Raw genomic sequence first — 18092 nt, forward strand, 5'->3', positions numbered from 1 at the left:
GCGTCCTTTATCACCCTAACCTGCAGCACATCCTTCCCAGCTCGGTCCCTCTGTCTTGCCAATCGGTATAAATCCTTTTCCCCTTCTTTTGTATCCAACTTCTCATACAGCTCGTCATATGCCTTTTCCTTGGCCTTTGCCACCTCTCTTTTTGCTTTTCGACGCCACTCCTTGCACTCCTGCCGACTTTCTTCATCTCTCTGACTATCCCACTTCTTTTTCGCCAACCCCTTCTTCCTTATACTTTCCTGTACTTCCTCATTCCACCACCAAGTCTCCTTATCTTCCTTCCTCTGTCCAGATGTCACACCAAGTACCTTCCTAGCTATCTCCCTCACAACTTCTGCTGTCGTTGCCCAATCATCCCACCCATTTTTACCACCATCCAACGCCTGTCTCACCTCCTCCCTAAATTTCACGCAACAGTCTTCCTCCTTCAGCTTCCACCATCTGGTCCTTGGTTCAGCCCTCACTCTCTTCCTCAACCTCACCTCCAAAGTCATCCTACAGACCACCAATCGATGCTGTCGAGCTACACTCTCCCCTGCCACAACCTTAGAGTCACTAATCTCTTTCAGGTTGCATCTCCTACTTAAGATGTAATCCACCTGTGTGCACTTTCCTCCACTCTTGTATGTCACCCTGTGTTCCTCCTTCTTCTTGAAATACGTGTTTACCACTGCCATTTCCATTCTTTTTGCAAACTCTACCACCATTTGCCCTTCCACATTTCTCTTGTTGAGACCGTACCTCCCCATCACCTCCTCATCCTCTTTATTCCCTTCCCCAACATGTCCATTGAAATCTGCTCCAATCACCACTCTTTCATCCTTGGATACACTCTCCACCACTTCATCTAACTCACTCCAGAAATCTTCTTTATATTCCATCTCATACCCCATATGTGGGGCATATGCACTGATGACATTCATCATCACCCCTTCAATTTCCAACTTCACACTCATCACTCGGTCAGACACCCTCCTCACCTCCAATACCCTCTTGACATGATCTTCCTTCAGGATTATCCCGACACCATTTCTCCTCCCATCCACACCATGGTAGAACAGTTTGAAACCACCTCCAATGCTCCTCGCCTTACTCCCCATCCACTTGGTCTCTTGTACACACAGTATGTCCACCTTTCTTCTCTCCATCATATCAGCCAACTCTCGCCCTTTGCCAGTCATCGTCCCAACATTCAGAGTTCCAACTCTCACCTCCACACTTCTACCCTTCCCCCTCTCCCACTGCCTCCGGACTCGCCTTCCCCGTCTCCTTCTCCTCCTTCGCCCAGCAGTAGCACAATTTCCACTGGTACCCTGCTGACCACCGGTACCGGTGGCGGTCGTTGGTAACCCGGGCCTCGACCGATCCGGTATGGAAATTCGTTTTGTTGTCCGCATAATGATTTGGCATAGGTTTTTACGCCGGATGCCCTTCCTGACGCAACCCTGGTCGCCTCTTACGGTATATATATATATATATATATATATATATATATATATATATATATATATATATATATATATATATATATATATGTATATATATATATCTTCTTCTTCTCCTTTCGGCTGCTCCCGTTAGGGGTCGCCACAGCGGATCATCCGATCCGCATAGTGATTTGGCACATGTTTTACGCCGGATGCCCTTCCTGACGCAACCCTGGTCGCCTCTTACGACACACAGGGATATGGTACACCTATTTAACCGGGGTATACACCGGCCCAGTACACTGGTACTCATTTCGCCGACCTCGGAAGGATGACAGGCTGAGTCAACCCCCTGGTGTATTAATTCAGTGGCCCAACGGGGCTTGAACTCAGGACCTTTTGGATCCCAAGCCGCTGCCCTAACCACTGCGCCAACACACCAGGCTTATATGTATATATATATATATATATATATACATATATATATATATATATATATATATATATATATATATATATATATGTATGTATATATGTATGTATATATATATATGTATATATATATGTATATATATATATATATATGTATATATATATGTATATGTATGTATATGTATATGTATGTATATGTATATGTATATATGTATATATATATATATATATATGTATATATATATATATGTATATATGTATATATATATATATATATGTATATATGTATATATGTGTATATGTATATATATATATATATATATATATGTATATATGTATATATATGTATATATGTATATATGTATATATGTATATATATATGTATATATGTATATATGTATATATATATATATATATATATATATATATATATATATATATATATATATATATATATATATATATATATATATATATATATATATATATATATATATATATATATATATATATATATATATTAGGGTGGTCCATAAACAGGAAAAAAAATTCAGATGTCTCCACAAGCCTTAAATTATTCCACTGATTCAATAACGCGCATAAAACAATTTAAGTTGATCGGAGGTGATTTATAGGTCGCTTCATATGACGACTTTTAGTTTCATGAGTTGGTTAAATTAGGGTATGGTCAGTTAAGATTATGGGTACTTCTGGATGTCCGAGGTGTAAATAGAGTGCATTTTCGAACTCTATGGGGTCGATTTACTCTAAGAAATGACTGCACCGACATTGAATTCACTACCATTTCGAAAATATGACCTAAAACAAGATTTATCATTACTAGAGTTGAGTAACTAATCCTCCTACTCATTTCGATATTTTCTAATCTATAATTAATTTTTTGTCCGTCTAAACATTTCTTAGAGTAAATCGACCCCACTGAGTTCGAAAGTGCAGTCCTTTTTCACCTAGAAAGTACAGAAGTACACGTAATCTTATCTGACCATACCGTAATTTTTCAATCAATGGAATTACAAACTATTAGAATATTTCATCTCATTTACCAATTACCACTATCATCTCCGCCTCTATTGCTGTCTCCACTCCCGCCTGAACTTATTTCTAGCCGGCCCAACATCCAGTGTTATAGATTCAATGATTCACGAAAAATATGTTAGTTATTTATTTAGTTATTATTATATTAAATTAGGGTATGATGAGATGCGAATCCGTACACTTCTGAACTTCCTCGGTGAAAATGGACTGCATTTTCGAACTCAGTGGGGTCGATTTACTCAAAGAAATGTTTAGACGGACAACAAATTAATTCTAGATTAGAAAATATTGAAATGAGTAGGATTAGTTACTCAACTCCAGTAATGATAAATCTTGCTTTAGGTCATATTTTCAAAATGGTAGTGAATTCAATGTCGGTGCAGTCATTTCTTTGAGTAAATCGACCCCATAGAGTTCGAAAATGCACTCCATTTCCACCTCGGACATCCAGAAGTACCCGTAATCGTACCTGACCATACCCTAATTTATTCAAGTCATGAGACTAAAAGTCGTCATATGGAGCGACCTCTAAATCACCTCCGATCAAGCTAAAAAAAAAATGTATGCACGTTAATGGATCATATTAGAATAATTTTAAGCTTGTGGAGCAACATTCTATTTTTTTCAACTTTTTTGGACCACCCTAATATATATATATATATATATATATATATATATATATATATATATGTATATATATATATATATATATATATATATATATATATATATATATTCTGTATGGAAATACGGGAGAGATTTTCACCCCTCATCCTTTCTACTCCATTAATTGTTTTTGTCCTCTCAACCCTATTTATCCAAAATGCCTTTCTCCATTCCCATTTGCTATCTCAAACCAATAAGAAAAAGAGAAATCAGAGATCGCATACCCTCGCCAAGACTTGTTTTGTGTGGTGTTTGTGTTGTTTTTTGTGGTGTTTGTGTTGTTTTGAATGGTGTATTTTGCGTAGCGTTTGTGTACTGGTGTGTTATGTAATTAATAAGACATATTTAGAACTGCCACTTTATAATTGCTGGCTGTGATGACCGGATCAGCCATTTCAGAGAAGAAGATTTTTGAAGGTTTAAAAAAACAAAACAATATGACCGCCGAATCACATGACCGATGACATCATTTAAAAAAACATTTGTGGAGCATTTTATCCCTAGATGACCCTGAAAAATATTCATACTGATCAGATGTTGTGTTCTACATATGCAATTATGACGTCATAACGAAGGCACCTACTGTACAACGTCACAAAAAAATCAAACATTCCCCATGAGGAGTACTTTCCATGTGCCAAGTTTCAATTTTTTCTTTGGTGCAGTTTCCGAGATAAAGGTTCAAAGTTTTTTCATTTTTCCAACATGGCTGCCACACCATCATTAATTAAACCTAAAACTTGACCTTGCTATTAGGATCTCAAAATTTCCCAATACCTGATTTGACTAAAATTAACATCGCCATGTTGGTCAGCCTCATATCGGCGTTGTCCACAACATGGTCAAACCTTCTGACTGCTCATCTCATCCTGACCATGCATCAAATACACTAATTTTCAAAATTTTGCAACATAATTGAAACAGAAGTTCATGGCCCTCTTGTGATGTCTTCACTGCAGACTCGCCTGTATCAGAGGTGAGGATGCATGTAGTTCCACCCTGGCACTCCACAGCAAACTTTGCCGATCTGGAGGGCTTTACTCCATCTGCGAATGCAAAACCTTGACACGCATTCCATCATTGAAAAGATAATGATCTGCATCCATCCTCTATACTGTCCCATCTTTAAAACCCATTACATATTCCATTTATCCATTCACTTTGACCAGTTAAACACTTCCTGGTTGTCTGCTATACAGCACGCTCGAGTTTATGAAAAAAAAATCTCTGCTTGACGCGCATGAATGGATGAACGAGATTCCCACTATCCCTATCTACTATCCAGCAAAATAACAGCCATTCTAGTGTCCCCGATGACAATTCGTCCACACATAACATCAAATCCACATTTGTCAATGGGACGTCCTTCAAATCAACGCGTGACATTAGTGCATGTGTCATGACATCCATGCAGCCATGCGGTTCACCATCCCCTCTCATCACTGGAATACATTACCATTCTGAATTCATCAATTCTAGAATACTGGAGGTTGGCTATTTGTTCACCATTTCCTTCTAAAATTATAAAACATCACGATTAAAATCACACCTGAGATTCGATTTTTGTGAAGATCTAAATCTGGCCTTTCAGTGAGATGCGCAGTATAAATGATCTGGTCTGTATGTGGAGGGCAAAACTACTGAAAAAACCCAAAATAAAACCACCGTTTGGAGGCAGGGGCATTCCTCCCCCTTTTTCAAATCCATATGGATTCACCACTTTTTGAATTGAATAGTGTTTCAGTACCCATGATGCAGTGTTCGGGTGCCATATTGGTTGACAAGTCAAACATGTGAGAAAAAGTTAAAAGTGCCTCCCTCCGCACCTCCTCCCCATCCACCAGTTGCACCTTAATCTTGGTGGATTGGAACAGAGAAAAATGCCTGACACTAATTGACTTCGACATACACAAAACGCCATTTAATTAATGATTTTATATGTTGCCTGTGATAACTCGCACACTCTCATGAAGGAAACGTCAATATGAGGAAGAGATAAAATGTCATAGGTCTATCGCCCGACCTGCACGTGGGAATAAACTCCTGGTTTAACATCTTTCAAATCATAATCATTCATCTGGAAAGGTGGAGAGGACTGGGTAGTTTGCCATTGCCTTCCTGGCAGTAGCTCGGGCAGGAATTTGTAACTTGGCCATGACAATGGCAATAGCTCGCCCACTCTTCGTGAAGAACACTGTGGGAATCTTTAACACTTACAAACTAATGCCATTCCCTCAGTTTGCATTTAAAGTAAATAAAATATATTGAATATTTTGCTATTTACCTTACAATTTAAAAGGTGCCATTTCTCTTGACCCATCTTTTGAAGGGCACAGACAGCATCAACGGTACAGTCGCACACCAAAAAACATTACAGCTACCCAGCAGCCAAGCTGCCTGTAAAACACCAGGATGACAATCTATAGCTGGAAGACAAATCCCTCAACCACCCAACAGACCCAGGTCAACTAGTAAGGGCTAAACAGGTAGGGCCACATTCAGCAATGGTAGATATTAAAGAGCCCTCATCGACACAAGAAGTCATTTATCGTGGACAAATTGGCATTGGTAGTATGACCATTTGCTTGCGGGTGTAGGGGTAGGTGCCATAGTGGACACAGGAGCAAGTGCCACGATCATCATCCCTGTGGTCCTCAATTTAAGTGCAATCGGTTGGGATAATAACCGCTGTTGAGAAAATCATAGCTTGCAGCTGGCTACTGGGGCAACGGTTCCATCAGAGGGTATGGTTTTGTGACCCTGAAGTTGGGTAGAGTAAAGCAGAGAGTAGAAGTTTGAGTGGCGGAGGTGTGTGACCCATGCCTAATAGGATTGGATTTTTTTGACTGCCAGTGAGTGTAAAATCGATTTGGGCAGGGGCTTTCTGCAGGTGGGGGAGGAAGAGCTGTCCTCAGGGGGCGTGAACACTGACAACAAAGCGGAGCTGGACCCTCCAGACCATGACTATTCCCTCAGATTCTGAGGCAATTGTCCGGGCACAATCGCAGGCTCACCCAAACTGGTGGAAGCCTTGTGGTCTAATGGTACCACTGGTGGGGCAACCAATCCAGGGCCGAGTCATGGACCATACCCTCGTCCATGCTGAAGGGCCTGGTCTGGCCATCAGGGTAATAAATGTCAGCGCAGAACCATGCACGATAGGACAGAGTACGAAGGTAGCAGACTGCACCCCAGTTTTAATGTCACAGAGGTGAGTCTGACCCCAGGGGGAGAATCTAGGTTTGGGTAGGCATTGGCCAGATCCTGTTTGTGAGATGATCGATCAAAGTAGTGTAGATTTGGAGGATGCCCAGCAGGAGGCCAAGCACAAATTAATCAATCGACATTTAGACATCTTCTCTCTGTCTTCCGCAGACATTGGACGGACGCATGGACCTGGTAAAACATCAGATCGACACCGGTGAGGCCCGGCCTATTCATCAGTTGATCTGATGGTTCCTTTGGAGCAAGAATGAAGAAGCTGACAAGTAGGTGAAAAAGATGCTTAATGCAGGAGTCATGAAGTTGTCGGTAAGTCCTTGGTTGTTACCTGTTGTGCTGTTTCAAAAGAATGATGTCAAGGACCTGTCGCCAGCTCAACGATTCAGTTTAGTTTAGTTCATGCTTCAAGTTTTTCATACAAACAAAATTGAAATATAACAAAACAGTTTGAGACATAAAACTTTATAATAACAGTTTGTTTTGTAAATTACAATTATTCGAAGACTGACATTTGAGTTATCAATGTTGTTGCGGACCCGGGGTTTGGGCGAAGAACACGAGAGTTGAGCTACCGGATTCACTGGAATCGCAGGCCGTCGCATATGAATAATTTTGTGACCTGGCAGGTCGCTAATCGACCACGAACGCCAATAACTCGACCACGTGACTGAGGGTCCTCCATCTAATAATGTTTACCTCAAGGTCACGTGATCTAATTGCTTAAACCAGATCACCTTACCAGATCAGATGCAACTGAGCAGAACTGCTAAACACATACCGGCTATGGAACAGATCGTTGGGGAAGAACGTCCCGGCTAAAATAGGGTGCGGGCCATGCTGGACCAATGAGAGAAAACATGAAAACGAGCTGGGAACATTTTTATACAACATATTTATTTGGGACAGAAACGAGGAAATGTATGTGGCACAGTGAATGGGGTTTTATTGAATGTACAGCAGAGGATAGCAAGGAATTTATGGGGTGCGGCAAAAGACAATTTACAAAGTAGGATTATCCTGACTACCTTCTATAATCTTACTTAATCTAAGACAAGCACCATCACACACACACACACACACACACACACACACACACACACACACACACACACACACACACACACACACACACACACACACACACACACACACACACACACACACACACACACACAGAAAGTTAGATAGCCCAGAAAGAGAGAAAAAGGTGACGATAAGCACCCTCAAAATACCTGGCACGGTCGGCTGACCAACGCGGCCCAGGACACTTAGGGAGGGGTAGGTGGGAAAGATACTGGTGTCTACAATGTGGGAGTGGGAGGTGCGATTTATGCGACATGAGGGGTGCAGTGTCGTGCAAGAGGAAAATGTGATTGCGTATCAGTAACGCGTTCCTCTTTGTGCGTCCACAGTAGATGGGTTAGAGGGGTGTACAGAAAGATAGAAAAATAGATGTGTAAGAAGGAAGATCCCTCACCTAACTGTATAAAGATCTGTATATGTAAGCGTGTACCTCCGTGGGATGCTCCGCTCCGTATGGGCATTCCCACCTCATGATATGATGCATTATCTCCTCCTTGTTCATTCGCCGGGACTTGTGGCAGTGCATGCTCCGCACTGGTCCGCCATCTGTGGCCGGTGGTGAACCCGTCTGGCTTCGTGGGGGTGGCGGCACGTCGACAGCAAGGCAGGGAGACCCACTCGCACACTCTCGAAGGATGGCAACTGCACACGAATAATGCTCTACCTCGAAGAAGCTCTCCCAGTGGCTCCACACCGCTCCCTTTTATAAGCCCCGGGTGAAGTATGGAATGAGGACTGGAAAGCAACGCACTGTGGCCCAAATCCCGCTCCTCTATTGGGCCACAGCGACTCTAGCCATGCCCCACCAGGCTCCAGGACTGGAAGCCGGTTCAGACGCCCACCAGCCTCGGCACAGTTTGGAGCTCCCTGGTTAATATCGCAAGCATGTTTCTCGAGCTCGCACCCCAGCCCTGAACGTGCACTGAGCATAGTTTGCATGATGGTAGTGGACTTTCTCCACTACCCATGGGCTCCTTCATGAGCCACAATGCATAGTTGGGACCCGAACCAAATCCCTGGATTGCTCTTCCCACAACCCCTCCTCATTGCTTACGGTCTTGCCATGGTCTGATGACTGGATGAGGGCTGTGATAATTCTGGACACTCACCTGGGATATTCCCGGTGAGATGTGGTGGAGAATATAGCGTCTGTAGCATGGTCGAGTGCCGCGCAGTGCCAAGAACAATGGCCGGCGCCACATGGTGCTCGAAATGGAGTGGCAAATTGTCGCGAGGCAGAGGTACGAGGGGGTGTGGGATTATTTTTTCCATGTGCGGGAGGCATCTGCGGTCAAGATGGTGGGATTTGGTGAACGAGGTGAGGAACGAAGTGAGATGCCGGTTGGAAATTGTCACGCAGATTTTAATGGAAAATGGTGCGCAAATTTCTGAAGAATGTTGTCTTGTGCACACAATGAGGAAGGCGATCCGAGCCATGGGTCGCATCGCGTCGCGTCTACTAAATTGTTTGTTGAACGGTATGCGTGCTTGCTTGCTTGGTGTATATTACGGATAAAAGGAAAGGGTTAGAATGGAGGTCAGAGTTAGGATTAAAGATATATATATATATATATATATATATATATATATATATATATATATATATATATATATATATATATATATATATATATATATATATATATATATTCGATCTAACTACGAGTCCCATGCAACGCAATTTGTCCTGTTTACCCACCAGACGTGAGGAAAGGACTAACTACACGAATACTAATGAAATAACTGCCTGAGGATCACTGTATGTTGGGTGTCATTGCCTTAGAGGCATGCGGTTTTGCAGAACTGCAACAATATGAAACATGGAGGAACCTCATAAAAAGCAGTGGTTGTAGAAAACAAGCTCCTCAGGAATTGGAATTGGAATGGTGTCTTGTGATTATACATTTGAACAAATGAATAAGAAGTCGCAAATCATACAAAAACAGAGAAAAAAAAAAACAAAAAGAGAGAAGAAGAAAATAGAGTCTATAAGTAAGAGTAAAATAGCCCACTGAAAGACATCTCAACGTATGCAAAGAAACAGTACATATTCAAATAGCATCACCAGCAATAATCAGTGTCAAATGTAAGAGGTAGAATCATTCATGAGCATGACTAAACGTACTGTATGTATCAAAGAGACGATATTTCAATTTTCTTTTAAAACTGCCTAGGTCAGTCACCTGTTTAAGACTTGTATGCAAGTCTTTCCAGGATTTGGGTCCTGTGAATATAAGAGATTTTGGTGAGACAACAGTTCTGGTAAAAGGTAAATGAATGTTTTCACTCTGACTTGTTTTCATCCGCATGACCTGCTGAATGATGTACATTTTGATTATTTTAGTGCTTTTGTACTGTTTAATGTCCATCCGTATTATTGTGCTGTACTTATTTTTATTTACTTTAATAATAACTCTACTACACTCTTTATGGTTTTTAATTATCATGGTGTCATATATGTTGGTTTCAAACAAATTATAGTGTGTTCTGGTTTTAGAACCATTTCGCTTTGAGAAAAGGGTCCATGAACATAACTCGTTCTCACACCGGGAGTTGTCTGTCCTGGTATTGCTTGTTGGTTGATGGTTTTAATTTTGTTTCTCGTGTTGAGGCCATAATTATAGCAGTGGGCCATAATAGTAGCTTGTTCAGTTATGATGGTATTTTTGTTCAGAATGAACGCACGAGGAAAGACGATGCATTCTACAAGTGCCATTCGAGTTTTATCTTTTTTTAAAATGTATTTGTGGATTTCAGTTGCAAATGAGGTGATGATTGGACAATGTGATTAAACTCATGTATTTTTAAGTAATACAAAGTTGTGAAAACTTTATCACAAACAGAACACTTTTTAGGATTCACACCCGTATGAATCATTTCATGTTTCCTTCTGCAATATCCAGATCTGAAGGCCTTGTTACAAAAAGAGCATTTGTGTGGTTTTTCTTCCTTGTGAATAATCTCATGTTTCCTTAAGTAAGCAGCCAATGTAAATACTTTATTGCAATGAGAACATGTGTAGGCCTTTCCTTCCTGATGAATATTTTCATGTTTCTTCAAATACGATGAAGTTATGAAAGTTTTTTCACAAACAGAACATTTATGTGGCTTTTTTCCTTTATGATTGTTCTCATGTATGTCAAGTTGTCCAGGGTATCTGAATGCCTTGTCACAAACAGGACAACTGAATGGCTTCACACCTGTGTGAATCCTATTATGTATCTTTAATGTGCACATCATTGTGAAGGATTTTTGACAAAAAGAACATTTGTGCGGCTTTTCTCCCCTGTGAATCAAATCATGTCTCTTTAGGTCAGATGAGGAGAGAAAGGATTTTTTACAAAAAGAGCATTTGTGGGGCTTTTCTCCCATGTGAATCATCTCGTGGTTCTTGAGGTAGGATGAATATGTAAAGGATTTTTTACAAACAGAACATTTGTGCAGCTTTTCTTCATTGTGAATCATCTCATGTTTCTTGAGGGAGGATGAAGATTTAAAGGACTTTTTACAAAACGAACATTTGAGTGGCTTCTCACTCGTGTGTTTAATCTGATGCACATTTCGTTGAGAGGAGTATCTGAAGGTTCGTTCACAAACAGAACACTTGTGTGGCCTTTCACCGGTGTGAACCATCATATGAATACTCAGATCGTATGCACTTTTGAAGGATTTTTTACAAACAGAACATTTGTACAGCTTATCATTATCAGCACCAGTGGTATCCTGATTCTCCAGGGCAGATGAAGTAGTGAAGGATTTTTCAATAACAGCACGTTGATGTACATTCTCACCAATGTGATTAATTTCACATTTCTTTAAAGCAAATGAGGTTCTCCTTGTCACGTGCACGTCTCTTTTAAAAGTAACCTTGCTTGAAAAAGACTGAGATGAACTTGAACACAAGTTTCCAGGATGCTCTTCAGGTGTTTCTGCAATGTAAAGAACAGAACGAAACACTTGCTTTTGTTTTTAAAAAATCTATTCTATGTTTTTACAATATTTTGCAGTACAAGGTCAGTACATTGATCTTACAGAAAAAGCAAAATGTAGTGCATTTATTATCAATGGAAGTACAGCGTGTAACCAAAAAATTATGGTATTGACACGACTCTTATCCAATTACAAAAAAAAGAAGTGTTTATCAGGGTTTCACAAATGTTTTTTATTTGGTTTTCCAATGAGTACCAGTAGGAATGGTTTGGTACTCATGAAAAAAAGATATTGTCAGCTTCGAGCATGCTGGTCTGCTGTCCCAAGTACCACTCCGATTTTTAAAATGCCTTCCAGCTTTGTATGAAGCCTGGTGTTGGCTTAGTGGTTAGGGTGGTGGCTTGGGATCCTAGGGTCCTGAGTTCAAGCCCCGTTGGGCCGCTGAATGAATACACCAGGAGGTTGACTCAGCCTGTCATCCTTCTGAGGTCGGCAAAATGAGTACCAGTGCACTGGTAAGGGGGACACTGCATCAGCGGCATAGCCGTGTCACAACCAATGATGCAACCAGCAGCCACAGGCTGCACTCGATAGAGAGAGAGAGCTTTGTATGCATCTTATTCCTCTGTATGCGCTCTTTCTCAGGTGCTCTCTCTCCAAATAAGCTTCCACACTTCTCGTGCACTTACAGCTCTCAAACATCAAAAACGAGGCTTTACTCTTCAACATTGTTTTAGGTAAAATTAAATGAAACAAAGGGAGTGAGTTATAAAACATTAATTTGGTTAAAAACACTTGGGAATGATTCATTCATCGCTTTTCATTCATCATCGAGTTTCATTCATCGCTCACCTTCTGCTGAGAGGGAATCTTCACCCGGCTCTTCCTTCACACGAGTGACATCCAACATCGGAGGAACGTTACCATGGAAACCTCCGGGGCTCACTCGACCCATTTCCTCTGTGGAGAAATGGACGGACGTCGGGGCCGTGGAGGGTTTAAAATACCGAGAACATCTTGAGGTAATTTATACAGTTTTATCGTTTATAAAATAATAAATTGAAAAGTTAATCTAAATCCTGTGAATAAATGGTTAAACGTCGTGCTGGACTCGCCTTGTGAAGAACAATTCTCCCCAAGTTCAAGTTTCACCTTCAGCTCCTCATTTAAATCTATAACAACATCAATGGAGTCAGAAACCAAACTCACCACAACCCGTCAGGTCATTCCCATCATCCAGCATCGTTATCTTCAACTTGTACATTGTTATTATAGATCGTTACCTTGTGAGGGAAAAACACCTGTAGGTTCAGGTTCCACCTTCACCACCACTATCGGATCTGTGGAGAAACAAAACCCGTTTTAAACAAAGATCACACTCGGAGATTTTACTTTAAAACAAACTCGTGTTAAACTCTTCCTTTATTTACTCTCCGAGATATTCATCAACGTGGTTTGTCCATCATGAGAGAACCCCGTACCGGGTTCCAGGTCCGTCCCGTCCCCTCCATCACGAAGGTTCTGAACGTCCAGGATCCTGAACCCGCAGATCCCAGCAGCTCCTCCTGGACCCCCTCTGGTCCCTCCATCAGAACTCGACTTGGAGTCCGAGTAGTTGGGATCCTGGACAAAGCTCGGGGGGTCTGCCATGACCATCAATCAGCACGGAGTAACACACTGACTGATTCAGTGGTTTCCTTTACACTCATCAGTTTCCACGTCCAATGCTAAAGGAAATCACCACCATGCCCAGGGATATGAAAAAACTGCAGTAACTATTGTATTGGAGTTTCTCACACTTCACAAAATGAATAAATTTTATTTTACAAAAGCTACCCTCCTGATATCCTGTTCACACAGCTTTCTTCCACTTTCAGGGATCAAGGAGTGAAAAGCAAAGAGGGAAGATGTACCAGCCGAGCTGAACTATACACCGACAGTGAGATCCTGAATCAAAAATGTATTAATAAATGGGGGTAATGTGTGTGTGTGTGTGTGTGTGTGTGTGTGTGTGTGTGTGTGTGTGTGTGTGTGTGTGTGTGTGTGTGTGTGTGTGTGTTGTTTATAGAGCATAACATTTTCTCTCTACTAACTCCCCTATCCTCAACCACCATCTCTCTCCTCTCTCCTCTCTCCTCTCTCCTCTCTCCTCTCTCCTCTCTCCTCTCTCCTCTCTCCTCTCTCCTCTCTCCTCTCTCCTCTCTCCTCTCTCCTCTCTCCTCTCTCCTCTCTCCTCTCTCCTCTCTCCTCTCTCGCCCCCTTGCCCCCTTGCCCCCTGCTGGTCGTTTGTTTTCTGGGCATGGTGTCATGGCCGCCGTGGGCTGCTGCTCTGTGTTGTGAGTTTTCAGTGTCGTTTTCGTCCCTTCCCTCGCCCTCCCTCTTCCCCTTTTCCTTCCTGTTGTGTTCTGTGGTGGTTTTATTCGTGGTTTTTCTCCTCTGTTATCGTTGAGAGAGACAGAGAGAGAGAGAGAGAGAGAGAGAGAGAGAGAGAGAGAGAGAGAGAGAGAGAGAGAGAGAGAGAGAGAGAGAGAGAGAGAGAGAGAGAGAGAGAGAGCTGGCCCTCCCTTTGGGCACGGCCTACCCGTTTAGGTTAAGGATAGATTTTGCTTTGAGGTTTTGCTCTCTGCTTTAAACCTGTTTTATTTTAATTTATTTTGTTATCTTCTTTTAAGTTCGTTTTCGTTAACTCCCTCTTTCCCAAAGTCAGAGGAAGTTGGAGTGCCTTGTTGACTTCCTTTTCCCGAGGGAGGTAGGAGGTTGAGCCCCGTGTACTTAAACATGGCGGCTGCTCGTTCACAGCAATATGCTGCATTCGAGCATTTATCCCGTAAACACGGTATAGCTTGCTCTCCACCGGAAGGTGTTACGGTGGAAGCGATTGTCATGGCAATCGGGAACATAATCGGTTTTGAAAAGGTACGTGCTGCTTCACGTATGAATAAGCGTGTGATCATTTTTGTATCTGATGAAGCGTTCGTTGCTCCAATTGTTGAACAAGGCTTGGCCCTTGACTCTGGGACATTTGTAATGGCATACCCCCTTGACTCTTGTGCACAAAGGGTAGTAATTAGTAATTTCCCACCGTTCCTAAAGAATGACTTAATACTTTCAGCCTTGCAGCGCTATGGTGATTATGTGTCTCCATTAATGATGCTCCCTGTCGGCTTTAAAGACAAATGGGTAAGCCATGTCATGAGCTTCCGCAGACAAGTATTCATGGTACTTAAAAAAGAATATGCTTCACTTAACGTTATTATGAAGTTCACTTCAAATGGTCATAACTATCAAGTATATGTCTCTACCGACACCCTAAAGTGTTTTGGTTGTGGAGCGATTGGACATATGAAACAGTTCTGTCCACTCAGTCAGAAACAACCTCCCCTCAATGCTCCTAGTAATGATTTTCAGACGAATACTATCACCTTCACCCGAAATGATCATCCTCCCCCCAATGTTACTGACTCCGTCGGTAACGATCCCCTCCCCAGCATTACTGACACTGCTCGTAAGGTCTCTGCCTCCAATGTCACTGACTGTGCTCATAACGATCCTCTTCCCAACGTTACTGATTCTGTTGATGACGATCCTTGCCTTAATATTAATATCACCAACTCAGTAAATAACGTTCAGCTTCAGTCGAATGTTGCAGCTTCCCTTTCAACAAATAAACAAGATAGGCCTTTAGTAATCGAACGAGTTGGCACAAGCACTTGTAATGAACAGATGGACACCACAAACGAGGGGTTCGTTACTGTTTCTAAAGTTAAAAAACGCAAGTCTGTTGTCAGAAACGTATCACCCTCCGGGAAACGACCAACCAACACGAGCATAAATGGCACTGAAATCTCACTTTCCAACCAATTTGCCTTGTTAGAAGAAGAGGAAAAATCGGATGTTTTACTCAATAATAATATTAATGATGATGGAGTAGATACCAAATCATTAATATCGAAAGACTGTATTCCTGACCCCCGAGAATGTACCGCTTCACATAAGGGGGCCTCTCCCCATAACGTAGAGCAGTGTTACGAATGTCATGATGATGCTAAAACACCTACCCGAACTGACAAAACTGGTACTCCCACCGTGCCTGACGAATCTGAGGTCCCCGGTCAAATTGTTGGAACCTCCCTCCCATGTACAGTTACCCCAGTCAAAATCACCACACCGGATGTACAGATTGATTGTAATTTGGAGGCAGCCGTGCCTGTGATATCTAATCAAGTCACTGCTGAAGAACAGCAGGGTATTGTCACAGATAGTATGGGGGGATACGAGTCTGACGGGACATCTTCTTCTGTCTCTGCTTCAAGTGATGCGGGTAGCGATACTTCTTCTCTAAAGCTCGTAGACTCTTCTTCAATTTCCCCAGATACACCTTCTTGCACAAACGTTTTCGAAAAAAGAATGTCAAAATTAAAGACAATTTTCCAGTTCTAGAAGACGTTATTCAAGTGACCCGAATAATGATTTCCAGACCTGATCGATACAATCTTACCGACCCTCAACGTCATCGTTTGAGGAAATTTTTAAGTCATGCTCGGAACGAACTCAAAAATAATGGTTGATGCTGTTCTACCTGATGACCTCTGTTCTTTCTCCTCTTCATACCTTCGATGAAAATATCCATTGCAAGCTTAAATATCAATTGTGGTCGTAATTCTCTCCATAAAGTGCAAGTTAAACAACTAATCGAGTGCAACAAGTTTGATATCTTATTACTACAAGAAACTCATTCCACTGACTCTTCTTTAGCTGAATGGGAATTATTTCTTAAAGCACATTGGTTCTTTAGCAGTCTTTCAAGTCCGATTGCCGGGATAGCCATCTACTTTCAGCAAACTCTTCCTTTAACTTTAGTCTCCTTCCAAGAAATTGTAAAAGGACATTTAGCTTCCCTGACCTTTTCCATTCGTCAGCAGCTATTCACCATTGTCAATCTATATGCTCCCAGCACAAATCCTGAAAGATCTTCTTTTTTTGATTGTCTTAAATCATTTCTTGCTAATATCCCCCCTGACCACTTTCTATGTCTCGGAGGTGATTTTAATTGTACACTAAACCCCCCTCTTGATAGGAATGGTGCTGAGCCACATGCAGCCAGTACGAGGGCTCTTGCTCACTCCATTTCAAAATTCAAGTTGACTGACATTTGGCGACTGCAACATCTGACGCAACAACAATTTACTTGGTGTCGCTGTTCTAACAATCGAGTGTCTTCAGCTCGACTTGATAAATTCTACGTTTCCAATCATTTTCTTAACCTTGTCTTAAACACCTCAATTCTCCCATCTGGATTCTCTGATCACTATGTTGTTGTTATGCAGTTTCAATTGCCACTAGTTAAGAGGGGGAGCTCTTATTGGAAGTTTAACACAGCACTTCTTCAAAATGATTTATTTGTTACTTCCTTTAAAACCTTTTGGGCACACTACATCATGAACGATCAGAAGTTCTCTTGTCAACGTCAGTGGTGGGACAATACCAAAGTTCAAATTGGAGTTTTCTGTCAAAACTTCTCACGACACAGTACTCTGAATCGTGACATTGACATAGAATTAGTGAAGACACAAATTCTAAACTTGCAAAATACAGTGTCCTCCTCTAATGACAATAGACAGCAGCAAATGTTGCATGAAAAGAAAGCTCTTCTGAACGAGTTATTGGTCGAGAAGGCAAAAGGTGCACTCCTTCGAATGAGAATGATTCACCTACAGCAACAAAACACTCCCAGTAGTTTCTTCTTCAAGTTGGAAACAACTTCCAAAAATCAGAAACAAATATTATCCTTGCTTTCTGCTAATGGAAAGACGCTGACTGATCCGAGTGATATTAAACTCACTGTTAAAAATTATTTTTCAAACCTCTATTCTGCCAAGCACGCTTCCTCAAACCACACGCATCATTTTACTACTTCCTTACCTGCACTTACTAAAACACAGAAATTGACTGTTGAAGGTGAAATAACCTGAGATGAACTTACAAGTGTTTTAAAAACCTTGCCCACCAGCAAAGCACTTGGGTTCGACGGGTTGCCAGTAGAATTCTACAGCGCTTTCTGGGATCTGCTGGGACCATGTCTATTAACAGTCTTTCAAGAAAGCATACAAACTGGTGAACTTCCTTTGAGCTGCAGACGTGCTATACTCTCACTAATCCCCCAAAAAGGTGACCTTCAACTTGTTGAGAACTGGCGCCCAATCTCTCTACTTTCTGCTGATTATAAAATCCTGTCCAAATTACTTGCCAATCATTTAAAAGTTATAA

At 41.5% G+C, this 18092-nt stretch overlaps 1 protein-coding gene across 1 annotated transcript; it reads right to left on the bottom strand.

Moving 5' to 3' along the window:
- Nucleotides 1-9556: 9556 nt before the first annotated feature.
- LOC147009950 (uncharacterized) lies at nucleotides 9557-13696 on the bottom strand. The gene is made up of 5 exons (XM_085863288.1): nucleotides 13307-13696; nucleotides 13109-13165; nucleotides 12941-12997; nucleotides 12678-12785; nucleotides 9557-11824 (listed from the first exon to the last, which is right to left on the bottom strand). Exons 1-5 carry the CDS (start codon nucleotides 13479-13481, stop codon nucleotides 10629-10631), a joined length of 1593 nt encoding a protein of 530 aa, XP_085719414.1. The 5' UTR covers nucleotides 13482-13696; the 3' UTR covers nucleotides 9557-10628.
- Nucleotides 13697-18092: the final 4396 nt, after the last annotated feature.

This window comes from Eptatretus burgeri, chromosome 17, assembly GCF_056783735.1.
Source record: "Eptatretus burgeri isolate ZD-2024b chromosome 17, Ebu_testis_v1, whole genome shotgun sequence".
Taxonomy (NCBI): Eukaryota; Metazoa; Chordata; class Myxini; order Myxiniformes; family Myxinidae; genus Eptatretus; species Eptatretus burgeri.